The following is a 26,135-nucleotide window of genomic DNA, read 5'->3' as shown; positions in this document are numbered from 1 at the left end:
ATCTTACCCAGCCCTAAATCAGAACAATTTGATGATGGGTGCATTATTTAATATTAGTCACAATTTCCATTGAGCCTATTCAAAGTCATCAGTGGAGAAGAATCCAAACAAAAGGCATCAAGTGATCATTTGGAAACTATTTATTGAACATTTGCAACCAGGATCAGTTAAATACAGAATATCGTTCTCGTCTTTGCAACCCCCGACAGCGAGGAGCGTCTTGGCGTGCTAACACTCTGAGGAGGAGGGAATGTTGTATGACTTAATATAAGAAGTAGTAAGGTGCACAACACTGTGCTTGGAAGTCATTTGGCGGCGTGGTCGTCAAGATAAGCAAAGAGGAATGAAATTCGGGGTCTTAAAATGGCCTCCTCCCAGGCCCGTCGTTCCTCCCGAGCGACGGGGACACAACATGGATGGTGTTTCTTCCGCATAGCTATGATTGTTGCAGTGTTGCTGTGTTTTGTTTTTAAGATAAAATGATCAACATGAATATATTAGAAAAATGGCAATTAGTCTTTAATAAACACCTCCCCGAAAAAACAAGAAAAAGAAAATCAGGGTTATAAATTAAAAGTGTCCAAATAAAATCAAACGCGCTGACTTTTGGGCCTCTTTCAGCTGGAGACTGGAAAATCCTCATTGACTACACAAATGGCACTTTTCAGTCTCTCCCCGCTGTTGACCGACCGACCGACCGACCCCAAACCCTAAAATCAACTCTTCCTAATTTACAAATAAGGGTCAGGCGCTCCAACCGCAGGCCCAACCTCCCCGCATTTCCACCACCGCAGGGCGGCAGGTTTCCCCCGGACTGCCATGGTCCTCCTCAGCGTGCTAGGCCCCGGTCTTGAAGGTCTGCAGTATGAGGTTGGTTTGGTGGATGAGCAGATTGGCGCTCTTGAAGACGTTTATCGCCCTGGCGACCGAAGACGAGAATGAGGACTGCAAATGGCCACGGATTCCATCACGCTGCTGCACTTACTTTCCATCTTTGAAGTATGTTTTTAGGGTGTCGCTGAAGCTTTTCGAGTATTTCACAAACTCCTTCTTCTGATGCTCCAGGGCCTTACCAGCAGAGAAAGCAGAGAACATTGAAGGCGAGTAACGGGTGAATATTTGAAGTGTGAACGTCTGGTATTGTAGTACTCACTCTGCGATTCTGGTACTGATATTTCTTGATGACGTTGTTGACCGTGTCCAGGAGCTCTTTAATGGCGCTGGCTATGTCTCTGAAGATTTAAGGAATGAAGGTTGGCCACGATTTAAATAGAATCAATATTTCCGCGTAATCGTTTGTAAAATTCCACCGAAAGTACTCACTTGATAGTCTGTAGAAAGCGTACTCTGTCGTTGATCTCGTCTGGGATTTTGCTGAGGATGTGTTTCAGCGCTCGGGCTTTGTCGTTCAGGTCCTGGAACTCTTGTTCTGGCCGTTCGATCATGAATTCTGCACGAGAAGATTGGTTTTATTGATTGATTTGTTGTTGTGATGGCGGGCGGGTGGGGTTGTACGCACCCTCCACATCGTCGGCGGCCATTCGCAGCAGCGATTCTGTGAAGTTGATTTGGATGTTCTTCTTCTCCAAGATCTTCACGATGATGTCCTGAGTCAGGCCGGCGTTCTCCCGCTCTGCCTGTTGAAAGAGGGTGTATAAAAGTTATATAATTTTTTTTAAAATATTTATATCATTCTCAGGTTTACCTTGATGAAGGCCGCTCTGAGCGTCTGAGCTGCCGATAGGTTGATCGTCTCCAGCTAAGGTAGAAAACAGGTAAGACATTTCATAGTTTAAGACAAACTTTGCTGCCATCTTGTGGCATGAAGATCTGAAGTCTTGTTTATGTATAATCCTCATTCACATAAAGTAGTCAGCAACAACAAATGCTAAAATAATATTAAAAATGTGCCCGTTACCTCATTAAAGACCGGGTACATCACTGTGTAGAGCGTCATGGATACCATGGAGTTTGTCTCCGCTTCATTCTTCATCTCCTCCATTGTCATCCTCCAGGGAGGAGTGGCTCACAGTCAAACGGCAGTTGGGGGGGTAACACACACACACGCGCGCACACACCCGCACGCACGCACACACGCACACATATACACACGCAAACTCACTCGCATACACACACGCTCGTACACATGCACGCTCTTTAAAAAAAATGAAAATCCTCAGGGAGTGCAACCTTAAAAAACAAAAGGGGAAACCAAATTGAAGTTATTATTGACAAAATACTGCCTGAGAAAATTATGACTCATTTGTAAATTGATCCGTCTGACACATTTCAAATCGTTGAGCACACTTAACACGTGGAACGCCCCACGCCCCGCCCTAAAAAAGGTATGAGTAGTACCTGAAGAGGACTATTGTGTGTCTCACTGTCAAGTCAGATCACTGGCCTTGTTTTCATAACTGAATCTGTGTGTCTGGATGTCCGTCTATCCCACCCACTTGTGTGATTTGTGACTTCACAGCAGAGATGGGAGTGGCAGGCCAACCTGTGTCTTCACCTAATCTGACGAGTCATTCTTTTCAAATTTCGCAAACTGAAAGCGTTCCACGTTGCCGGCGTTTGGGAATACCAAGACTTGAAACAAAGTAAGAATTCAACAAAATTCCGCTACTAATGTGGATTTGAATGATTCATTACACACACACCGAATGTGTCGTTCAAACAAGCGTGTTTATTGTTAAGACGCTTTTCGCTCCAGCCTACCTTGAACGCAGCTTCTTAGCGGCGGCTAGGCTAACCTAGCTCCGAAAGTAGCCGACGTATTTTTCTTTTCTCGGCTCTAACGTTTAAGTGACGGCGAAACGGCCCTCGAGAGTCCGCTTTAAGGGTATAATTCGGTTCTGTTTCGATAAGGGATCGGTTTATTTAGCCCGAGCGGATCCATAAGGGAATAGTCAAAGTGTTAGCATTCACCCCAATACGGCGGACGTGCTAGCCGTGCTAGCTTAGCGAGAGCAAAGCTTAACATTTGTCTCGGCCCCGCTCTAATGTGGCCCCTTGGAATAAAAGCATGCGACGCCAAAGTGCTAACACGGTGGATGGGCGGTGAGGTGTGAAGCGTGTGCTTGGCTCTACCTGTGTTGGGACTCCTGAAAGAGGGGCGCGTACGTCGTCCGAAAAAGCCTTTTTTAGCAGCTGTTTTCTTTACAACTTAAGGCGGAAGTTTTTTAGGACTGGCCTGAGCGACATCTTCCGGACCGTTGTGACGTACACGCGCGCTTAGCCAATCAGAAACGACGGCGAGGCTACGTCATCTCTTTTTCGTTCTCTTTTAATTGCCATAATATAAACACGATCATAAAAATGAGTCAATCCAATTAACATGCCTTACATCAATTCTGTAACACGTTTCATAATATTACAGTAAAAAAAAACATGCAACAATATGTAAAACAAAAGCGAAAATGATTACTTCAAAATACCATGCGATAATAAGTAAAACATAAAAGCGAAATTTATTACTATAAAAAAATTATTACTATCGTTATTATCACGTGATTATCCCGCAAACCCTGCCTTAGTGAGCGTGTCAGGTGTCACCCCGTTGAGAAAGTTCTGGCTCTCCCCCTTATCTAAAAATACCGCATGAATGCATATTCCCCTGCCCGCTAGGCGGCGCTGCGGAAGATATACGTAGGTGGGGGAGAGGGCTTTCGGAGAAAGCTCATTGGCAGGAAGCCAGACGTGTGGAAACTTGTGGAACTTTCCCGTTTGTTCACAGTCAAGCAGCAGTCGCAGCAGAAGCAGCAGCAACCGCAGCAAGACGTGCACGCAGAATTTCCACGTATGTAGTAGCATCGTTTGCACCAACAAGAATTTCTATTCACGTTCAAGTCTGTTGCTAAGGTCTCAATCGAATTTCAGTTTTTCGAAAATCAGCCCTCGCGTTAAACCGGGTATGCATTACATATTGACCAACTAGCTGCAGAGAATGTTGAAAATGCACAAAAGGATTTGCATATTGATTAATATGAAGCCAATAGACCGAAATGGTGGTGTTTTGTTTTGATCAGAATGAATCCATGTTGACAGTTAAATGAATGACGCAGTAAGATTAATTTGGAATGGAATGAATGAATGAATGAATGAATGAATGAATGAATGAACGAATGTAGGAAAATATTTGATGATGCTAAAAATGTATGTAGTTTTGTTTTTAAAAAAAAAAAGGAATATTATTGTGAAAATGTTGCTATGTGTGCAATTTTGACGTGTTGAGAAATGGTGAAAAGGCGAATGAGTTGAATATTTAGAATTTTGGTTTGGGGTGATTTGAAACGTGTTAAAAGCCTCTTTGGGATTAAAGATTTTTTTTTATCCACAAAATGTGGCAAAACTGACAATTTGCATAGATCTCAGTCCTAATTTTAACAATTATTGTCAATCATATAGAAGGTTTAGAAACATTTTCCCGAATTCACGTTTCACTTTGGTCACTTTAATATATTTCTCTGTGAACTCCGACTTCATTCCCCCCTTAATCCAAGTGATTTGCTATTTTTAATTTCCAGCTAACCTTCAAAGCGACCTGAAATAACTGCCAAATGGCCAAAACAGGAGAGAAGCTTGCACTGATGATGGGGATAGCAGCATCAGTAATATTCCACTGGGGAGGGTCTGAAAAAGTGGGTGGTGCTTAACAGGACCTCACTTGAGCTAACTTGTACCAAAGTTTGGCATACAATCATTGGTTGCATAACGTTTCTCGTTGCCAGCTACTATGTGTCTTGCCTTCTAAATGGATCCAGTGACTCGGTTCTGGTCCAAAAAGTTTTGGAGCCAAATGGCTATTATGTCTTATGCATTCCCTGGAAGCAAGCCTGGATGGAAGTTCATGGCTCCACTTGCAGGGGAGGAGAAGTTCTTGTTCACCTATTGCCGGATCTTTGTGGTTTTCTTGCAGAACCCTCAAACATGCCTGTGAAGATCCACATCAACAGTCCCAATGTCAAGTACACGGACACGCATATTGAAGCTCAATATTCCTACCACAGCACATCCGTGCACAAAAGTGGCAATACGGTCACAGTAAGTTCAACCCTCAAACCGAAAGCGGTTGTTAGGATGTTCTCCGTTCATACTCTGGTGGTTTAGGTGACACCTCGCTCCACCGAGATGACCATTCGCACGGAGACCGGTGTGCCCCGCTTGGGGGTCATGCTGGTGGGCTGGGGTGGCAACAACGGCACCACGGTCACCGCCGCCGTGCTGGCAAATAAGATGAAGCTCACCTGGAACACAAAGACTGGAGTCAAGGTGAAGGAGGTCTTCAGATCAGGGTCACTTTTTGTGGTTTACAATAATACTGATGATCAATGATCTTCTTGTCTGTTTTCAGAAAGCCAACTACTTTGGATCACTGCTGCAGGCTTCGACCGTGTGTCTCGGATCAGGGCCCGACGGCGAGGTCAACGTGCCCTTCTGTGATCTGCTACCCATGGTGCACCCCAACGACATCGTTTTTGACGGTAGGGTGTGTCAATGTATATTTTTGAAGTTTAGTTTTGCTTTACTGCGGCCATGTTGAATGTTTTCCAAGGTTGGGATATCTCCTCGCTGGATCTGGGAAGAGCAATGGAGCGTGCCCAGGTGCTGGACTGGTCGCTTCAAGAGCAGCTGCGACCATATATGGTCACCATGAAACCCAGACCGTCCATCTACATCCCAGAATTCATCGCCGCCAACCAGGAGAGCCGGGCCGACAACGTACTGGGCGGGAGCATGGCGGAGCAGGTTCGGCTCAATCTCCTCTTCTTGTTCAGCTCCACCTGAGCAAATGAAGTTCACGCGAGAAATCGTTTTCAGGTGGAGCGCATCCGGGCGGACATCCGTGACTTCCGACAGGTCAGCGGAGTGGACAAAGTGATCGTGGTGTGGACCGCCACCACCGAGCGCTTCTGCGACGTCGTGCCGGGCATAAACGACACGGCGGAGAACCTGCTGGCTGCCATCCAGGTGAGAATTTATACTTGAGCCGGAAATTCCTGGGGATGGAAAGTGAATGTAATAAAAAGAATAAGATCAATAATATGAAGATCAATAACACCTGAAATATATAAATAATAATACCAAACCCATTTTTGAACTCCGCTTTTTTTTGTCCCTCCTTGGTCTCCTTGGTCAGGGGGGCTTAGAGGTGTCTCCCTCCACTCTGTTTGCAGTGGCCAGCATCCTGGAGGGGTGCGCCTACATCAACGGCGCCCCCCAGAACACGTTTGTGCCGGGGGCCTTGGAGCTGGCCCACCAGAGGGGCGTCTTCATCGGAGGGGACGACTTCAAGTCCGGACAGACTAAGATCAAGTCGGTGCTGGTGGACTTCCTGGTCAGCTCGGGCATCAAGGTGATTGTTGCGTAATAGCAAAATCAATAGCAGTGTTATTACAATTAGAATCGACTTCAATATAAAAAAAAAAAATTCAGCCCACCTCCATCGTGAGCTACAACCACCTGGGCAACAACGATGGCAAGAACCTGTCTGCGCCACAGCAGTTCCGCTCCAAGGAAATCACCAAGAGCAACGTGGTGGACGACATGGTGGGCTCCAACTCCGTGCTCTACGACCGCGGGGAGAAGCCTGATCACTGCGTGAGTGACACGCATTCGAACTTGACCCCACAAAATTCCACACACAACCACACCTCTCTTTTGGTTTCTTCCAGGTGGTGATTAAGTACATTCCGTACGTGGGTGACAGCAAGCGGGCCATGGATGAATACACATCTGAGATCATGATGGGCGGCCTCAACACCATTGTGTTGCACAACACCTGTGAGGTCAGTCACGTCATTTTTCTCGTCACGTCAAAAAGTTCCATTTAAAAATTAAAATTATTATTTCTAATATTACAACATATGTATAATTGACACATCTTGGCAAGTAGGACTCTCTTCTGGCCAGCCCCATTATTTTGGACTTGGCCATTCTGACTGAGCTGTGCCAGCGCGTAAGCTTCCGGCCCAATGGCGAGGACCACTTCCAGTCCTTCCACAGCGTCCTGGCGCTGCTCTCCTTCCTATGCAAGGCCCCCCTGGTCCCGCCGGGCACCCCCGTCATCAACGCCTTCTTCCGTCAAAGGGCCTCCATCGAAAACGTCATGAGGTACAAACCAAACAAATCAGGAAAAGTATATAAAGCCAATCAGAATCCAAAATCATTTGTCTACTGATGTCTACATACATTTTTTTGCTGCTCTTTCCAGGGCATGTCTGGGCCTGCCCCCTCAGAGTCACATGCTGCTGGAGGAAAAGCTCCAGAAGAACTTCCTGACCGTACAGCACATTAATGGCGACGCGGTCATCCCGAAGAAGGCGATCCCGAACCTCAACTACACAGAGGTCACCAACGGCGTCCACGCGTACGACGACGACGAAGTGGAGCAGTCCAAGTAGACGACAAATATTACACACAAATCTTTTACAAACTTGTTACTGTTGAATCTGTGTCTGCGTCTTTAAACTGCACACCTTTAAATGGAGGTTCATACATATTTTTTGTTTACTCACTTTGCACATTTAAGACTGTCTAACATGTTTAATTTATGACAATTAAAGCTGTTACAGAAGCAGAAATCTGACTAGATGTCAATTTACTTGAAAGATGGGAGAAACGTGGCAAGGCACTTTATTTACAGGTAACTCAAAGTCTATGACATTTAAAAGCATTTAAAAACAAGAGAAAGGAAATGTATAATGACTTAATAAATGTAACAAGAGAACGTATAGTTTAAAATAAAAAAATATCTATTTTATTTATTGTTAGCGTTTAAAAAAAAAAAAGGGGGCTGTACCTTTAAGAGCGACAAGCCCCACCTTCGCGTCCCCTTACTTCCGTTGCTGCGTCACGTGACGTCAACAAACATGGCCGACCGAGAGAAGCGCCGATCTACCGGCTCCGGGACGTCCCCCGCTGCAATAGTGGCCGAGCCAGGCCCGAGTTCCAAATCCTCCGGAACTGGGAGCGACCGTGAGTTCCTGTCGCAGGCCGGCGTAGGTGAGCTGCTTCGCGGTGCCCTGTTAAAGATGGTGGAGGCCCGACCGGACGACCCCGTCGGCTTCCTGGCCGACCATTTCAGCAGCCTGGCTGCCGCAGTGATGGAGAACAGCGGCCAAGATCCAAAGGACCTGCGTGTGAGCGATGCTCCATCGGGAGAAGAAGGAGGAGGAAGCGCCCGGAATCAGCAGCGACTCAATCGGGCGCTGTGGCACCTGCGACTGGCCCACCATTCGCAAAGGTCAAGGTTTGGTCTGAAGTATTGTAATTAGTCTATAAATCCAACACACCATAACAATCTTTTTTTATGTCTTGAAACCCAGTTCTGCATTTTGCAACAACGTCAGAGTGGCTTACGACCTCCTGAGCCTGGCAGGACCTATCGGGCATACGGGTGATGGTGACCCTTTGAGGGTTGCGGGTGGCGGGGTCAGCGGTGGCCTGTACACACAAACCCTGCGATGCTTGTGCGACGAGGGCGGCGTCCCGGCCTCCACTTCCGCCCCACTGCTGTGCCGCCTCCACTGTCACAACCACGAGGCCGTCCCTTACGGCGTTTTCCATCATGGTGTGCTGACGTGCGCCGTTTTCTCTGACTACATCCGCCAAGCGCAGCGGCTCTATGCCCAGGTGTGCCAACCGGACGAGGGTCCGGCTTTACGGGCCCCGTGCCTGGCCGTGCTGGGTGCCCTGAGGGAGGCTTTGGAGATGTCGCAAGACACCGACCCCCCCAACGTCAAGGCGCTTCGTCGCCTGGAGGCCAGTGCCAAGATGTCGCCGCACCAACTGGCGCACGCCATGACTGAAGCGCAGGCACGAGGCCCAGCCGGCCACATGGACGCCAAGGAGTTTGAGAACGCCGCCGCGGAACTCTTTATCTCTCGTGTGAAAGTCGTCTCCTAGCTGACAATTATAGACATTTGCTTATTTATAACTTCGTCTCGTGTCTGTTGTGCAATTATCTGCTGCGTGTTTTGGCCAGAAATAAGGAATAAACAAAAAAATGGGGTTATTTTTAGATTTTAGATAGATACGACGCTTGAAAATAATCATGAATCACTGAATGAAATGTTACACACTCGTCCTGTAGGTGGTGCTGCAGGCTATTGATGAAGAAGAAGAAGAAGAGCCCGGAAGTAGACTCGCTGTTAACGTTATCGCTTCAACGTGAATATGTTTTGCTTTCACTTGTCTAAGTAGAAAACTAAATGGATAGTAAATCGTAAGTTATAGTTTGAGAAAACTACGAAGAAAACTGGGAAGGGTTTAACAAATACAACAAGCCGAAAATGATGAACAGGAAGTGTAGCGTATGACAACAACGTCTCCATCCCTCCATCCTCCTTCCGTCGCTGGTAATAAATCAAATGTGTTGTTCCGCTACACGTCGAAATGGAAGACGATGAGCGGCTGCGGCCCTTCGTGTTTCTCATGACGTACATGCTGCTAAAGCGCCGCAGGGACGTCAACAACGCGGACGTACAGCGGCGCAATGAGATCCAAAGGCGCCTGAGACAGCGGCAGTACTTCTTCCAGAGGCAGAGAAGAATGATGATGGTCAGACTGCATGATGATGTTTGTGTTTCTGGGGAAAAAAAAATCGTGGAAAAACACTTAACGAAGTCGATATAGTAATTAGTTCAAGGCCTAGCTGTTGGTATATACTTGGCAAGATTTAGGACCTCATCCAGGCTCCTTGTCAGTGCTCAATAAACGTTCACGCTCCTCAAAAATCACTTTTATTTTGTCTTCACAGATGATGATAGCAGGGGGCATTCGCTCCAACTCTCATATCCGCACCCGCCCTTGGACCACCGTCCCCAGCACGGACTGGTGGGAGCGAGTTGTGATGACGGAATTCCAGCCCTCCGACTGGCTGGAAAAGTTCCGTATGAGCCGGGAGACCTTCTTCTATATTTGCGACAAGCTGCGTTCCCGCCTGACGCGTCAGGACACCAGCTTCCGTTTGGCGCTGCCTGTGGAGAAACGCGTGGCGGTAGCGCTGTGGCGCCTGGCATCCAACGTGGAGTACCGCACCATCAGCGCTCTGTTTGGAGTGGGCAAGTCCACCGTGTGCAAGTGCGTGCGGGACATGTGTCACAGCATCGTGGCGCTGCTCCGCGCCGACTACCTGCGGCCTCCCGCCGAGCCCGAGCTGCAAGAGTCGGCACGCTTATTCCTCTCCCAGTGGGGCTTCCCGCATTGCGTGGCCGCCGTGGCCACGTTGCACACAGCAATCATCACGCCGTCAAGCAACGCGTCCGACTACATCAATCCCGCCGGCTGGCTCTCAGTTATGTCTCAGGTGGGTGCTGTCCATCATTTTGTTTTCTACACTACTTGTCTTTATTAGGGTCGAGTGTGAGCCGCCATGAATTCCACTCGTATTTCACACAGAGGAAAAAAATATGTGCTATTTGTTTTTGACGTGCCAGGTGACAGTGAACGGTCGCGGACAGATCTGGGACATGTGCGCCTGTTTTCCCGGTGGGATCGAGCCGGCGGAGATCTTGCATAAGTCGGCGTTGTGGACCACGGCAGCGGAGGGCGGATTGTCGCCGGTGCCGCCGTCTTGCTTCATGGGAAGACAACTCAAGTAAATATTCTCAACGGACCTGGCATTCTGCTTCTAGTATAAAAAAAAAAATCCCTGCCTCAGAGTGTGCCGTGTGGTTGCTTCACAATGTTCCGCCTGTCCATTTTTAATGATGTTTTGCTTCTGTGTCAGCTACGTACTGCTGGGTGAGCCTTGCTACCCGCTCCAGAGCTGGCTTCTGAAGGCCTACCCAGAGAAGCAGGCCACGCGAACCCGCCCGGCAACGCTGAGCGAGCGGCAAAACCTCTTCAACCGTCGGCTGCGACGTGGCCGTCGCGTGGCCCAAGAAGCGCTGCTGCGGCTCAAGGCGCGCTGGCAGTGCCTGAGCAAACGCAACGACTGCGGCCTGGACGTAATGCCCGCTATGATCCGGGCGTGCTGCATTTTGCATAACGTGTGCGAGTCGCACGGCGACGCCTTCAACGGCGAGTGGCTGGCCCAGGTGGCCGAGGCCGAGAGCCCGCAGCCCGTCTACGCCGAGGTCGAGGCTGACTCGGACTGCAGTCAGGACGAGGAGGTGCGCCAGCTCTTCTGTGACTATTTCCAACAGAACGACTGACTCGGATGGACTCCTACAGAACGTGTACATATTTTGTATTTTATTGTTTCCTATTATGTGTTGCCCATTCTGCATCCATTGCTGGAAGGGGGATCCTCCCATCTGTGGTCCCTTCTGGTTTCTCATTTTTCCTCAGTCTAACGGCGATGTCGAGAATAATTGACAAGTGTGGGCATGTGAAGGATTTTATTGTGATTAAGGGCTATATAAATAAATTTGACTTCCCTCATCATCAGCATCATCAGGGTTTATTTCTTTCGTTAGCTGGCAGAACAGATGTAATTTTCACCAAGAAAATATTTGTGCGTGCGAGCGTGCGCGTGCATTGGTTCCACCCACCTCGTCCGCCCAATTGGTCTCCATGCAACCTTCCTCCTGTCACTCCGGCTTCTCCTCCTCCCTGTTATGCATCAGGTTGGCGGACACACTCGCTGCCCACCTTGTTCCAACAGCGGAGACCACCTCATTTCAGGCTCCATTTTAAACGAAAGGAAGGAGGGGGGGGACAACCTGCATGCCGCATTCTAGCGTGAAAATGGACCGCATTGGAGCGATGGGCGCCGCTATCGCTACATCATAAAGGCGGAACCTCTCCAAGCTCCACAATCACTGCAGGCCGCCTGTCGGTCTTTTTGAGACGAGAAAAAAAGGAAGGCGTCCGCGGCGGGGGGCAAGATTCGAGAGGTGGCGGTGCCGTCCGTTAGTTCGGCGTTTACCCGGGCGTTAGCCTACTAGCATCGGCTCCAGATTTGTGGATGTACGCGATAGCGCCGCAATCTTCCCGGAGATAGAATTGACATTTTGCACGAGAAACAGGCGAGTTGCGCATCTGGCAGTGGAGGCTCCCCGCCCTTCTACTCGCCCTCTCCCGACTCCCTACCGGAGAAGACCGGGGACAACTTGGCAGCGACGCCCCGAGCTGCTCTTCCCCTCCCCCTCCTCCTCCTTCCCTGGCCCGGTCCCGACAAGACCACCACCAAGCGACCCTCCCCCTCGCCCCACGTCCACGCGAGGACCGCAGCTGATTTTTTTTTTTCTTCCTCGCTGAGGGGTGGCGGTGGTGCCGGTGGTGGTAAGAAAACGCCGTGTTTTTCGGGTCCGAGCGGGGCTGGCTAAACACAGCGGAGGGGATGACTCTGGAGTCCATGATGGCTTGTTGCCTGAGCGAGGAGGCGAAGGAGTCGAAGCGAATCAATGCCGAAATTGACAAGCAACTTCGCCGAGACAAGCGAGATTCCAGGCGGGAGCTGAAATTACTTCTTCTCGGTGAGTGCAGCGTGTTGAATCACTGTCATGCATCGTCTTTTTCCAAAAGATATTTTTTTAAATAAAAAACTTACCTCCTTGGGGCCTTCTTCTTCCCAATGCTAGCAAACGTGCTAGCTGGGAGCCAAGGGAGAGTAGTGTTATTTCTCTCCCAACATTCATGCATGTTTAACGTTGCAAGTGGATATTATCCGCTTAAAAAAAAAACGCCTAAAAATTAGATCTGGTGCAGGAGGATAATTTGCATTTGGTGTTATTAGTGGGAGTGCATGTTTTGACTGGGCAGCTCCATTTCCATGTCGAAGTTATTCAATAAAACAGGCCACCACAGGCTAGTTAATGTTATAGACGAATCGCCCCCGCAGATAAGCGTTTGTCATCAGATGAGACATTTAACCTACTGCTCTTCAGGTTCCTCCTTCTTGTTCCTTTTTAAACATGCATGGTTTGGAAGTCTGCATCGCAGTTTAAGGATTCAGGGTCTCAATTCCTTGCAGTCCTATATTCCAGAAATATACATGGTAGGTTCATTTGTGACTCTAAAATGATAGGTCGGGCTCATCTCGAGAAGAACCAGGACTGACATTCGGATTCATCCGAAACTAAAGAACGAAAAGTAGCCTGACACGGAGAGAGGTCACCAAGATCACGTAAAAAAGGTGCTTAGGTGCACAGTACACTTTTCGGATAAGTCTGGCCGAACTGGACCAACCAGTAAATTATCAAGTTTTTTTTCCCCGCATCTTTTTATTCTTTATCGTCTTCCTCCATCCTCCAATCAGTCTCGTGAAGGTGATGGTACATCAGGCAAGGAAATAATAAAAAAAAAAATCCCCAAGCAGTACGGGTTAAGTCTTTTCTGTGAACGTCCGGATAAGGACATGCAAAGGCCGGATTAGCGCAGGAGGTCGTAATAGGCTTGGTTAAACACAGCCGCCGCTCAGACTTTGAGATGTCACTGACTCCTATTAGCCCAGCCCCCCCACCTCCTGCTATTATTCCCAGGCCCGTGGCAGAGCTGGAGCCCCCACAACTCACTGCAGGGAGCAGGAAGAGTCACAAGTGTCATTTATAGAATGGCAAAACGTAATGGCGGACACTTGAAGCTCCCCAATGTATTCTGGTACCATTCCCCCCCCTCCATATTGTCAGATACTCCCTAAATTTATCGGACAAGTTGAAATCTGTTGTGCAATGTACAAATAATAATCTCAAAACACTACTACTTAATAGTAGCCAGTGTGTCGGCTAAGCTAAGCTAACGCTAAGTCTTAGATGCGTATTCTTTGAGGTTACGTCAAAAGTGCACAACGAACGCAGCACGAAGAAAAGCAGAATTAGCCAGCTTAACCACTTTTTTTCTTTTTTTTTTTTTTTTTTTTTTAAATAACTGGAATCGCTCTGCAGTGTGCCCACAATCTAGCTGCCGGCGCTCGGTCACCATATCAGGTCATGCAGGCAGCTAGCTTCCTGCTTGCACACACCACTGGTTTGCCTCTACTTGGTCAAAACACACCCCAAAAAAAAGTTTGAAGCTTTGACCAGGCTACACAAACCGCTCAAGTTTCTAGTTCGTCTTTCGAATCTTCATCAATGAGGTCCGATCGGTTCTGTCCCGATGGTATCGGCGATTGGTATCGATTAGGTCGTCTTTGGAGAGAGGGTGAGGGGTTAGCTCGGGGAAGCGATGACCTTCCCGTGTGATGCCAGGCCATCTTTTTCTTGGTCATATATGGCAATAAGGTTCTTCCAGTGCTGCTCCTCTCTGTGTGTGTGTGAGCTAAGGTGTAGGTAATATTTTGAAAGAGCCTATAAGGGAGCGTCCGACACGGCAGGAGGGAAGAAGACAACCGTGACAAGTTGGCCAGCTAGCTATCAAAATAAGCCGTTGTCTCCGCTCTCAAATACTGTCCGCCAAATTTTCCAAAACCACGCCCCATTAAAATATTCCTCAAATGCCACTACTACAAGGATGCTACGTTGGCTAGCAATGTTAGCTATCGTCCGGTTAGAATGAAACGGATTCCTAAACGGGGGCATGGCTGATTCTCGAGAGGTTTGGGGCGATTGAGGCTACGTGGCGAGCGTCCCACATACTGTCGATGTCTCGTGGCAGGACGTGGGGGACAAAGCCTTGCCAGTTTCTTCAGGGCATTATTATTTATGAAGTATTCAAAAAAAAAGCAACGTCAAGACGAGGAAGAGGGTTACGGAATCATCAATTAAAGCGTTTTAATTAGTAAGCCTGACTTTAGATAAGCCTAAATTTGACACCTTTGCTAAATGAGTTTTAGCCTCTTCTTCATTTTATTTACTGTCTGCTACAAAAGAGAAGAGAGGGTTGATGGGAGCGAAGGAAAAAAAAAGACACAAGCGGAAAAGCAAAAAAAGAAAGACAGTAAGAGGGGTTGCCATGGTGACAGAAATATGGCTGCTCTTCAAAAACCTTGAATGTAGGTGGTGATGAGATGAGTGTGTTTTACAGATAGCACGCATGTGCACGATCCCGCTTGGATTCACAAAGTTGCCACGCGGACACACAAAAAACGAACCTCAAAGCGGTCGGCTGCATTTGGGAATCGCTTCTGAGGCTTTTTTGATTTCCATGCAAATATTCGCTTTGGCCTCCAGTTGATTTTTTTTTTTGCTTTGTATCTTTCCTGACGATAACGATGCTAAAGGAATGCTAAGCCCCGCCCCCTACTCCCCCGCTGTCACCTGTCGTCGCAAAGTTGGAATGTAGGCCAGATTAATTAACGTCATTAAATTAGCGCGCCCTCCCCCTCCTTGGAAATCATTCTGGTGTGTGCTCACTTTTCAAGGAGCCCATAAAAGCTAATTAGTCAATTTTGAGCGCTTGCTACCGATTAAATCAATCAATTTGAAATCTCAAAAGAGCAATTTTGGAATGGAATGATTCAGATGGTGCAGTAAATAGCAGAATTTTTTTTTTTTTTTTTTAACATCATGCTACGATATAATGTTATGCACACCACAAAAATTATTTTTGTCTTTTTTTTATTTTTATTTAAAGTAAACTGCTTTGAATCTCAGGCACAGGAGAAAGCGGCAAGAGCACCTTCATCAAGCAGATGAGGATCATCCACGGCGCCGGCTACTCGGACGAAGACAAGCGAGGCTTCATCCGTCTGGTTTACCAAAACATCTTCACCTCCATGCAGGCCATGATCCGGGCCACGGAGAACCTGAAGATCCCTTACAAATACGAACAGAATCGGGTAAGAAGCGCGAGCGCCAGATGGACGCGCTCGAGATTGAGTTCTTCGCCGTGTGTGTAGTCCAACGCCATGCTGGTGAAAGAAGTGGACATCGAAAAGATCAACGGCTTCGATCAGCACTACATAGTCGCCATCAAGTGCTTGTGGTCCGACCCGGGGATCCAGGAGGCCTACGATCGGCGCCGAGAGTACCAGCTCTCCGATTCTACCAAATAGTACGTGAAAAGTATTACGACTGTTTTAACGATCGGGAATCAACCACGAAAAGATTGTCCGTGTTTGCCACATGTATGTATATCTCCAGCTACCTTAGCGATTTAGATCGGGTGACTGCCGACGGCTACGTCCCCACCCAGCAGGACGTGCTCAGGGTCCGTGTTCCCACCACGGGCATTATTGAGTACCCCTTTGATCTGGAGAATGTCATCTTCAGGTACCCCTGACGTGATACCACCGCACAAATCCACTGATGGACGGAAGCTAAACAAATTGGGGGGGGGGGGGGGAATGGTTTAGCTCGGCTAGATAGACATCAGTGATTTGTGTTTCGTTGAGGTTCTGGCTTCCAGAACCGAAACCAATGGCTTGCACTCTCGCAACCACCTCATGTGTGATGAAGAGGGCTTGCAACTGTGTCAAAGATCCTTCAGGAAGTTGGACAAACTGACTTCCTGTCCTCCTTGACTTGACAGTTGGTCCAAACCTTCTTCATCTGCTTCTAAGTGCGGACTTTCCTTCTACTTTTGTCACTGATACCACCATCACTGTCAGGAAAATATATTTTTTAATTTTAAATCTAATTTTTTTTAAATTAGAAAAACTTGAGGAAAAATGCTAACCCATTAGCCACTACTTGTATACCACGTTGGACTTTGAGGCTATCAAGTTCATGCATGATTGAAACAATGTTGGTGGACCAGTGACACGAACTTCCGCTTTGTTTTTTTTCTTCTTATCTGAGTGTTGGCCTTTTTTTTTTTTCCGAGGAGCTTCCTTGACAGGATCGAGCCACACTTCCACACTTGGCAGCGGGTTGCACAAATTGGCTGTCACGCTTTATGTAACTGTTTCCTGTCTTTCTTTTGTGTCTCTGTCTGTCTGTCTGTCTGTTTCTCCTCTCTGGCCGGCTTGCCTTGTAGCTATCTTTCCGATCTGGATCGCATTGCAGATCCCAGCTATCTTCCCACTCAGCAGGATGTGCTCAGGGTGCGCATTCCCACCACGGGCATCATTGAGTACCCCTTCGACTTGCAGAGCATCATTTTCAGGTAGAAAGATGCCTCGGCAGGCTCGCGGCTAATTTTTTATTTTTTTTTAAACTGACACCAGTAACTCGTTCCCCCATAAGACGTGTCTAAAAATACCCCCTCCCGCCCCTCGCTGTCTACTACTACTACAATAATCGAAAGCGAACACAAAGTCCTACATTCTGGTGCCCGATGGTGATAAATGGGTCAGCTCCTCATCGTCTCTTTTCCTTTATGGCTGGCATAAGAAACCAGGTCGTCCTTCCCACATTGGAGGGACGCGCTATTTTTGGGCAACGTGGGTCCTGCAGGGCCTATAATGGCACCAGATCTCAACGGACCGCAATGTCCCGGGCCACCGCTAGAGGGCAGCCTTGCGCTGACCAGGCTTCTTCACCTGGTCTACGGGTTCGCACCTGTGCGTCTGTTTACGTAATTAGCCGCTCAAAACGGTGTCATCGGTATCACCGCTTGACAAGGGCGCGTAAGAGGTGTGAAGGATTCGAGTTGAGTGAAGACTTAATGAAACTGGGACCTGAATCTCCCCAAAGATTGACAGGTGACCTCATCAAGGAGAAGGACTCTGGAAAGCTCTCGAGGATACGCGCGACTATTAATCAGTGGTTCATATCACCAAAGACGGATTAAAGACACCTTCTGGTGTTGACGTTACACTTTGCAAGAAGCGGGTAACATGAATGCCTTGACTTTCGCCAAGCAGGCGGCCGGCCGGCATCCATTTTGAACTTAATTGCCTTTTTCAAAGTGACGATGCCTCGGTGGTGGCTTGCATGACTCGCTCACGCGATCGCATAACGATCTCTGCTTCGTCTGCTTCTTAAGGGGTTGACTCCATCGTGTATCCATTTGGCAAAGAAAAAATAATAAGTATAAACAGTTCTCCTCTGATGGATTCAAAACCTGTCGAAGCAAACCTTTCTTGAAGCCGCCTCAGGATAGTTCAAACTTTTTTGAATTATAACCTCGCGTAAATAGTAATTTGCACGCCCTGGCGCCCACCCTGTAGGATGGTGGACGTGGGCGGTCAGCGCTCAGAGAGGAGGAAGTGGATCCACTGCTTTGAGAACGTCACTTCCATCATGTTCCTGGTGGCGCTCAGCGAGTACGACCAAGTCCTGGTGGAGTCCGACAACGAGGTCACGCCCCCGACAAACTGGTTATTCAAAGTTTGGCAACGTGGTGGTTGACAATAAATATAATTTATTTTTTTGCTCATCAGAACCGTATGGAGGAGAGTAAAGCTCTTTTCAGGACTATCATTACCTACCCTTGGTTTCAAAACTCCTCCGTCATCCTCTTCCTCAACAAGAAGGACCTGTTAGAGGAGAAGATCTCCTACTCTCACTTGGTGGACTACTTCCCCGAGTTTGATGGTAAGTTTGTGAATTGGTCCAGAATGGATTTTTTATTTGTTTGAAAAATACATTGAAAGAGGAAATAATTTAAAATATATATATATATTTTTTTTAATTAATTTGTTAATTTTAATCATATAATTGGGAAGAAAAAAAACCTCCATTTTGGATTTTTCAAAATGGTCCAGCCTGACTTTTCCCATACGCTGTCCTGCAGGTCCGCAGAGGGATGCGCAAGCGGCGCGGGAGTTCATCCTCAAGATGTTTGTGGACTTAAACCCCGACAGCGACAAGATCATCTATTCCCACTTCACGTGCGCCACGGACACTGAGAACATCCGCTTTGTGTTTGCCGCCGTCAAGGACACCATCCTACAGCTCAACCTCAAAGAGTACAACCTGGTGTGAGCCCACCACAAGCCCCGCCCCCCCTTTCTCTCTCCTTTTGCACAACCTCCTTTTTCGAGCGCGCTCGACTTTTAACGCAACACACACAAACTCGCACACACTCCCTTTTTTTTTTTTGCATTCAGAAACCCCCCCCCCAGCCAAAATAAACCAACAACAACAAAAAGGAATCACCGCCTGCCCCTCTCTTGCGTATTTTTGTGTGTCTTGTTGGGCCTGGCACACTCGACATTGACCGGAAGGAACGCCGGGGGACGAACGCTAAAAAAAACGGGGCTTGGTCTCCGCCTCCATATCGATGAATGTACCCACCAGTGTGTGAGAAGTGCAATTGTGGAAAAAAAAAAAAACAACAGTGTAAATATATAGAATATTAGATATCAGGGGTGTCAAACTTATTGGAACGTAAAAAAGAAAATAATACAGATAGTTGTCAATTTATGAATGTAATTAGATATGAATCAAACACTGGCGGAGCTAGAGGGGGGTCAGCGGGGGCACTGGTCCCACCCGGATAATTGACTTTTGGATTTTTTTTAAATTAATTTCTAAAAATCTAATTTATTTTCACCTCATTTTTTACATGAACATAAAAATGGTACTTTTTGGAATTCCAAATCCGATGTTTGACACCCCTGGTTTACGTCAAGGTGTTAAAAACAAAGCACGAGAGGGGCAAGATCCAAATCCACTTGATTGCTGCTGACCTTTTTAAAAAAATAATAATTTGTCACTACAGCAATTTTAGCAAATTGTAACTTTAAAGAAATATTTGTTTTGAAAAATTTCCATAATAACTTAAATTAAGAGAAGTATCTTTTGGGATTTTTTTTTTTTTTTGGTGCAATTTAATTTAAATTGAATGCACAGCTTCACCCCCCCCCCCTCTAGGATTCGCAGGGACAATCGCAAACCTGCCCCCCCAGGAGAGTCCATCACCCCCCCCCCCCCCAATCTTCTCACTCCACGCTATCCAATCAGACGCTTCCTAACGCTGTCGCTCACTCATTATTATATATCAGGATGTGCTTCTGTTTACTTTTTTTTTTTTTTTTTTTTACTGTATAGTCACTTTGTTTTTAAAAGAAAACAAAAAAAAACTATGGTTTGCCGTTGTCGAGTGAGGTGGGCAAAAGACAAACCTTTCTCGACATCTGCAAATAAGTGTGATGTATGTGTATATTTGTTTGTAAATACATATACACAACAGCCGTGTACAAAAATGCTCTGTGGTACACCGTCTTTGGCATAAACATGACGACAGGAAAAAAAAAAAAGTTAGCTTCAAAGATTTTTTTCTCTCTATCAATAGTATTGATACTGTGATTATGGCTTTTTTGCTGATGACGAAAGCAGACGTCACAGAGCCAAGTGGTCAATTAGCAGTATATATATAATATGGTGATTTTAAGTCATTTTTTTATTTATCTAATTTATGGACCAGGTTTGAAGGTGTTGATAATTTCAACTGTGTTTAATTAATAAGGCTTTCTCTTTTGTTTTTGCTCACGATGGAGCCTCACTTGAGTCTGAACTGCTGTTTAAAAAAAGAAAAACAACAAAAGGAGGGGAAAAAAAAAGAGCAAGGAATGTCTGCTATTGTAGGGACTGTATTCAGTGTCTGCTTTTTTTTTCGGGGCCGATTTCCATTTGTTGACATTAACTATTTTCTATTTTAAGAAGCCCTCATGTTTTTTTTTTAAAGGTGTTTCCTCTGGTTTATATATTTAGAGACAGCTCTGTAATGCTTACCTGCCTAAAAAAAAATGTATATTTTAAACAGTGTTTTGGATCGGTTGGCGCTGTAATTTTTTTTTTTCCGGCATTTTTACAGGCTTGCTTTACCGGTGCCGCTGAACTTTTTCTTCAGGTGACTTATTAATTCGTCATTATCATGAAGGGCTACCACAGTACATGCAGAAACAGATGCAGACTATGAGTAGAGGCCGAGTGTTAATGCAAATCAAAATGATGTTTAGCCCCGCCCCTTTTCCAATCACAATCATGCAGTATATTTATGTATTACAAAAACAAACCTTACAACCACAATAAGTATTTCCATGTTTGCCAAGGAACTGTTGGCCAGAACACAGACTGAAAATTATTTTTGTGAGGTTAACGTTGTAGGAAAATTATCTAGATATTGAATTCATTTTTTCTCACAAAACTGTTTTGATAATGATTACCTAATGGAATTAATTTAATTTATTGCTGCGGTTTGTGGGCCATATACGGCCCATTGGAGCATTACATGTGGCCCATCATGATTTTTTTTTTTCCTAAATACACGAATGTTAATCTTAAATGGGTTCCTTGCCCTTAAAGTTGTCAGAAATTGGTGCAATTTTTAACAATTATATTGAAAAATAAAAAGCCATCCATAATAGGAACCACTACTGATTAATGTTGTATTTAAACAAGATGGAACCCAAAGGCTGCTGTACGAGCTAAAAACCAATCAAAAATGTCTTATGTAATGATGGCAAAAAAAAAAAAAACAGTATGCTTATTTTAAAAGATAAATATATAACAAAAATATTTCCAAATATCAACATCCCCTGAGCTAGACGCTATAGAAAAGTACAAATATCCGCCTCATTTTTTTTGCACATAATGGAGGGTACGTTAAATTAAAAAGTAATTAGAAATACACATTTCTTTTTTTTTGTTGCCAAAAAAATGCTTTTTTTTTTTGTTTTAGTACTAAATAACACGTCTTCTGCTTGTGCCAAGGTGCCAAGGACCTCCTTTAACTGTTAATTGCGTGTGGAGTGAAAAATGTTGACTGACAACCATTGTATTATTTTTTTTTTGCTAGTTTGTGTTGCACAGTGGTGTACTATTTGGCACATTTTAAATTTATACTGAGGGGCAGTATTTGCATGACGTGTTTATTTTTCTCACTAAAACGACAACTTTTCTCGTATTTGTTGCCTTGATGCTCTTGTTATTCTGTATTTAAAAAAATGACCAGAACACTATTCTTTTTATGATTTTAGGACCACTTCCCATCCTTGCTTTTTCCTAAAAGCTCAGCTGTAGAATGGTGTTTTTTTTTTGCATTGTAAATCTAATGTGTGTAAAAAAAAATCTGATGTGTGATATGAGCGTGCCAGGCTCTCAAAGTGCCAACACACCACTGCCAACCTGAGATGCCCCCGACCCGCGTGCCCTCCACCATTTTCTTTTTAAACGATACAACACCAGAGACTCAAAAGGATAGATGATTAAGTGGGTAAAGATTATATTCTAAGAGACATTTTTAAATAATAATCTGCTGGGTTTTTTTTTTTAAATAAGAAACTGTAATTATAATTACTGCATGTGCTGTTTTTTTTTGCAAGCGAGGGGCTTTGGATGTATTGACTGAAGCCTTTTGGCTCCGGTTGGCCGTTTATCGATTTACATAACTCTTTGCCATAATTTTTAATGTCTTTTCATGCGTTTGTTTTGTTGTTTTTCTCGACCACTGTTGCCTGATCCTCATTCAAACATGATGTATGGTCATTATCGCCGCCTTCTAAACAAACATAATGACAAGGTTATCTGTTTTAAACATTGAAATAAATTTGTTCCTATACTTGCTGATCATGTGTGCGGCTGTTCTTGAAAATAATAATAATAATAAATACACAACATAGTGTTTTTGAACGTAACAAATGTTTTTTGTCGGCAATAAACTTTGTATAAGTTTTAAACTGGCTTTGAAACTGTTGGCAACCTTTGACGAGAAATAATTTACAACTACGAAGTCTCCATAAGATTAAATTGTGCGAATTTTAGGTAAATACGAGCCCTGGCCTACAGTTGCCAAGCAACTGCAACGGTGAGGTTGGCTTCAGTTCACCTTTTTACCACAAAAGGGCGCTAAAGAGTTTGTAAGCTGGTGGCGCTACGCTCGCGTTCTCCTTCTCTGCTTTGCCCCGTAGGGAAAAACACCACCGAAGAAGAATACATGCAGGAGCGTTGCAGGCTCATGTGTCAACACATCTACTTTCCCGAGGGGAGGTGTAACGTCATTAGGAAATATATATACAAAAATCGCATTCCTTTGTAAAGCTTTTTAAGGAAAAAAAATCGGACTTTTTATTGTATAGTCGCCTCTTGTCGGAAAGACAAGCAAAAAACGGTGTCGGCGAGTGCTTTTGACGCAAAGCTAGCGTTCTTCAGCGATGACGGGGTACAAAGTGCGAATAGCAATCATTTAAAATCCCATATCCGGGAACGCGTTCGCTTTAGCGGGATAGCCAGCTCGCTTGGGCTCGACGCGACGGAGACTCCTCGGCGAGCGACGCTGCTGTTGCTTGGCTGCTGACATGATGTTTCCTCAATCTAGGCACTCGGTGAGTTGTTGTTCGCTTGGTGCAAACTCGTCAGTCAGCTGCTTTGCGTTAGCCTAACAGCGCGGCTAAGCTATGCTAACGTTAGCTGACGCTGCAGGACAATCAAAAAAACGACAGTTTTTTTTCTTCCCTTCCCCATAATGTGTCACGTCTTTACCCATTTTTTATCACTTATGTTCACGCAAGTGTAATGCTGCCATCCTGTTGATCCGCGTGTTAGCTCGGCTGTAACGAATATTTTAGCCTAGCCTAGCATCGTTCACTGTCATGCATGTATTCCAATATATACAGCCATCATTCAAATAGGCTTGGTAGTTTTTTGTAGTTTTTTTGTAGTTTTTGAGTGTTTGGGAGCATTGGATATGACGTCATTTTTCACTGATTTAGGATTAACTAAACAATGCTGAATGAACAACTGATTAATTAACAGTATCTGAGGGGAATGATTTTGTCATTCACTGTAAAGCAAAGCACATTTTAGGTGGAATAATTGTAAATATTTGACGGTGACAACCCCAGTTTGTCGGCATCGCTGTAATCTTTTATGATTTTTGCCTTCAGGCATCCGCTCAGTCCGGACAAGCTCTCAAGTTCACCACCTCTGACTCGTGTGATCGCATCAAAGATGAGTTCCAGTTCCTTCAAGCACAATACCACAGGTAGTTTGTAGAATATTTAGCAATTCATTTTTGATTTTTTGTCGCCTAATTGTTGCGCCTCTATTTTTATCGTTGTTTTCTGCACTGCCGCCTGTTGTCCAGTCTCAAGTTAGAATGCGACAAACTGGCATCAGAGAAGTCCGAGATGCAGCGTCACTACATCATGGTGAGAACGTGAATAAAAAGTCGATCTGAATCGACCTTGACGAACGAATGCTAACTTGCTTTGTCTCCTCGTGCGCGTTTCAGTATTACGAAATGTCTTACGGACTGAACATTGAAATGCACAAACAGGTAAAAAGTCAGAACGTGTGCGCAGGTCGCCGAGTTGTACTTGTGATCTCATTCTTTGTTGTGTTTTCCCCCACTCAGGCTGAAATAGTTAAGAGACTAAACGGCATCTGCGCTCAAGTGCTGCCTTACCTCTCGCAGGAGGTAAATGCCACGGAGCTCCGCTTTGTGTGTACCTTCACACAACCATCCTCATCTGTGTGTGTGCGTTTGTTTGTTTCAGCACCAGCAGCAAGTCATGGGCGCCATTGAGAGAGCCAAGCAGGTCACACCGCCCGAGATGAACTCCATCATACGGGTTAGTCACAATGTCATTTTAAAAATTTAAAAATGTTTAATATTGCATATATATGAGGATGATGACACGTTGTTGATGTTTGCAGCAACAGCTGCAGGTGCAGCACCTGTCGCAGCTTCAGGGCCTGGCTCTCCCGGTGGCTCCTCTGCCCCTGGGCCTGACTCCGCCCAGTCTGCCGGCGGCCTCGTCCGGCTCGGGCCTGCTCTCGCTGTCCTCCATTCTGGCCAACTACTCGCACGGCCAGGCCGCCCAAGCCGCCAAGGAAGACAAGGCCCGCGGGGACGCCGCCCAGGCCCAAGCTCAAGCCGACAGGCCGCCGCCCAGGCCCGAAGACGGCGACAAGTCTGACTAGAGGACCGTCTGTCGGGGCTGCAAAATGGCGTCGGCGGACTGTTGGTTCTCAGTCGACGTCACGTGTACATAGTTGCGCTTGTAATGGTCGAGCGGGGAAAAAAAAGAAGAAAAAAAATCTGCAGAAAGTGTAAAAGAGTTCATGTTACTCTTTTTACTTTCATTCCTCCCTCACATGTAAATGGCACAAATCAGAATGGAGTCAGCTCGCCTCTCACGGCACACTTAACAGAGTTAAACCAACGAGCCATTTGTTACCTTTGACTAAACGTAAGATTTTTGTTTTTGTTTTTCTCTCATCATATATTTAGCAAGTGGCTGGCCAACCACTGGCCTATCCATGTAAAAACATTTGAGAGAAAAAAGGGGGGAAAGAATACACTGCTGTGGGCACATTAGACAGCGTGCGTGGGAGATCAAGTGAGTGTGTGTATGTAAAAAAAAAAAAATGAAAACACTTAATTTTTTCTTTTCTTTTTTTGCACCTTTTTGTCAAAGTTCGTACGCTTGTTGCAGTTTTGCCTGCTGGCGCTACTTGAGATTAAAAAAACAAAGTTGGATTTGTATTACAACTTGTCAAATGTATACATTTTCAGACATTTCAAAGAAATCCAACTAAAAATGACCACTAAAAAAAATCACAACCAAAATTACAACTTGCTTAAAAGAATTCATGTAAAATGACTACCTTAATTTAAAAAACTTTTTTCCCCCTTTTGTAAAATGGTTACATTTCCTTATGGTATTCCAACTTTGCAGCAAAATCACAAAGTTGTGAATAATTTAACAAGTTTGCAGTCTGACACCGTTGTGTAAATGAAACGGATGTTTCCAGAATAGGTAGTTGATTGACAGTCATCGGTTCTTGTTATGACGTCACAACGAGTTAAGTGCTTTGATGACTAAAAACTTCACTTTGGGAACTTCATCTGTTTTTATTAGATTTTTGGTTCTAATTTTGATTCAGTATTTTTGATTCTATTTTCCCTGTATTTTCATTTGTATTTTTTTATGATTTAGTAAAAGCACTTAAGTGTCGTCCGTGTGCTCTTTTGCTTCTAATAACAATAATAGTAATAATCTTTATCTGTTCTCCCATGCAAGTGGTGTGTGTCGTCTGCTTGCGTGCGTGCCGTGAAGGGCCAATTTGTATACATATAAATATATCAATATATGTATTTTTTAAAGCATTTTTGTATGTTTCAAAGCTGCTTTTTAACCTCATGAAAATAGCACATGTGCGTGTGTGCGAGCGCATCGTTTTGTTTCAAGTTCTGCAAGTCGTTTCCTCACTTTGTAAATGTTTTGATCCTCTTTTGTGCAAAGATAATGGAAAAACAAACAAACCATGTGTGTAACTGCGTATGTTAAAAAATAAATAAAAGGTGTTAAGAAAGCAAGAGTACTACGCTAACGATGACAAGAAGTAATGCATGGCGCTTTTAGCAGTAAGGGAGCTTTTCTGGTGCCTTACAAATAAAATATGTGATTGGAA

The 26,135-nt window shown here is 45.3% G+C and overlaps 6 protein-coding genes and 1 long non-coding RNA gene across 10 annotated transcripts; 5 read left to right on the top strand and 2 right to left on the bottom strand.

The window, feature by feature from the left end:
* Nucleotides 1-125: 125 nt before the first annotated feature.
* On the bottom strand, nt 126-3,262 carry LOC125981099 (programmed cell death protein 10). Its single transcript, XM_049740954.2, has 8 exons — nt 3,094-3,262; nt 1,919-2,190; nt 1,706-1,759; nt 1,520-1,637; nt 1,324-1,450; nt 1,154-1,232; nt 986-1,068; nt 126-919 (listed from the first exon to the last, which is right to left on the bottom strand). The coding sequence occupies exons 2-8, from the start codon at nt 2,006-2,008 to the stop codon at nt 838-840; spliced, it is 633 nt and encodes a 210-aa protein (XP_049596911.1). The 5' UTR covers nt 2,009-2,190; nt 3,094-3,262; the 3' UTR covers nt 126-837.
* LOC125981012 (inositol-3-phosphate synthase 1-A) lies at nt 2,372-7,586 on the top strand. Of its 2 annotated transcripts, XM_049740811.1 has the most exons (12): nt 2,372-2,603; nt 3,740-3,802; nt 4,922-5,046; nt 5,113-5,274; nt 5,357-5,486; nt 5,558-5,751; nt 5,824-5,973; nt 6,143-6,358; nt 6,439-6,603; nt 6,678-6,791; nt 6,899-7,116; nt 7,217-7,586. In XM_049740811.1, exons 3-12 carry the CDS (start codon nt 4,933-4,935, stop codon nt 7,404-7,406), a joined length of 1,653 nt encoding a protein of 550 aa, XP_049596768.1. In that variant the 5' UTR covers nt 2,372-2,603; nt 3,740-3,802; nt 4,922-4,932; the 3' UTR covers nt 7,407-7,586. The 2 variants fall into 2 exon arrangements, with proteins under 2 accessions (XP_049596768.1, XP_049596769.1); XM_049740812.1 differs by lacking the exon at nt 3,740-3,802.
* Nucleotides 7,587-7,827: 241 nt separating this feature from the next.
* On the top strand, nt 7,828-8,941 carry tpgs1 (tubulin polyglutamylase complex subunit 1). Of its 2 annotated transcripts, none has more exons than XM_049740912.2 (2): nt 7,828-8,254; nt 8,331-8,941. In XM_049740912.2, the coding sequence occupies exons 1-2, from the start codon at nt 7,875-7,877 to the stop codon at nt 8,908-8,910; spliced, it is 960 nt and encodes a 319-aa protein (XP_049596869.1). In that variant the 5' UTR covers nt 7,828-7,874; the 3' UTR covers nt 8,911-8,941. The 2 variants fall into 2 exon arrangements, with proteins under 2 accessions (XP_049596869.1, XP_049596870.1); XM_049740913.2 differs by having other exon boundaries at nt 7,832-8,248.
* Nucleotides 8,942-9,011: 70 nt separating this feature from the next.
* LOC125981144 (uncharacterized) lies at nt 9,012-11,640 on the bottom strand. Its single transcript, XR_007485839.1, has 2 exons — nt 11,502-11,640; nt 9,012-9,592 (listed from the first exon to the last, which is right to left on the bottom strand). It is a non-coding gene; the product is annotated as an uncharacterized lncRNA (long non-coding RNA).
* On the top strand, nt 9,400-11,394 carry LOC125981031 (uncharacterized). Its single transcript, XM_049740846.1, has 4 exons — nt 9,400-9,564; nt 9,764-10,312; nt 10,443-10,603; nt 10,736-11,394. The coding sequence occupies exons 1-4, from the start codon at nt 9,400-9,402 to the stop codon at nt 11,160-11,162; spliced, it is 1,302 nt and encodes a 433-aa protein (XP_049596803.1). The 3' UTR covers nt 11,163-11,394.
* On the top strand, nt 11,576-22,286 carry LOC125981040 (guanine nucleotide-binding protein G(q) subunit alpha). 2 transcript variants are annotated; one of them, XM_049740862.2, is made up of 7 exons: nt 11,576-12,428; nt 15,483-15,667; nt 15,728-15,882; nt 16,807-16,935; nt 17,942-18,071; nt 18,155-18,308; nt 18,508-22,286. In XM_049740862.2, the coding sequence occupies exons 1-7, from the start codon at nt 12,293-12,295 to the stop codon at nt 18,696-18,698; spliced, it is 1,080 nt and encodes a 359-aa protein (XP_049596819.1). In that variant the 5' UTR covers nt 11,576-12,292; the 3' UTR covers nt 18,699-22,286. The 2 variants fall into 2 exon arrangements, with proteins under 2 accessions (XP_049596819.1, XP_049596820.1); XM_049740863.2 differs by lacking the exon at nt 16,807-16,935 and adding an exon at nt 15,972-16,100.
* Nucleotides 22,287-22,628: 342 nt separating this feature from the next.
* Nucleotides 22,629-26,135, top strand: LOC125981098 (TLE family member 5). Its single transcript, XM_049740953.2, has 7 exons — nt 22,629-23,041; nt 23,603-23,700; nt 23,803-23,866; nt 23,950-23,994; nt 24,073-24,135; nt 24,215-24,289; nt 24,375-26,135. The coding sequence occupies exons 1-7, from the start codon at nt 23,015-23,017 to the stop codon at nt 24,639-24,641; spliced, it is 639 nt and encodes a 212-aa protein (XP_049596910.1). The 5' UTR covers nt 22,629-23,014; the 3' UTR covers nt 24,642-26,135.

The sequence above is a fragment of the Syngnathus scovelli genome, chromosome 14, assembly GCF_024217435.2.
Source record: "Syngnathus scovelli strain Florida chromosome 14, RoL_Ssco_1.2, whole genome shotgun sequence".
NCBI lineage: Eukaryota > Metazoa > Chordata > Actinopteri > Syngnathiformes > Syngnathidae > Syngnathus > Syngnathus scovelli.
This window is presented reverse-complemented; position numbering and strand designations above follow the sequence as displayed.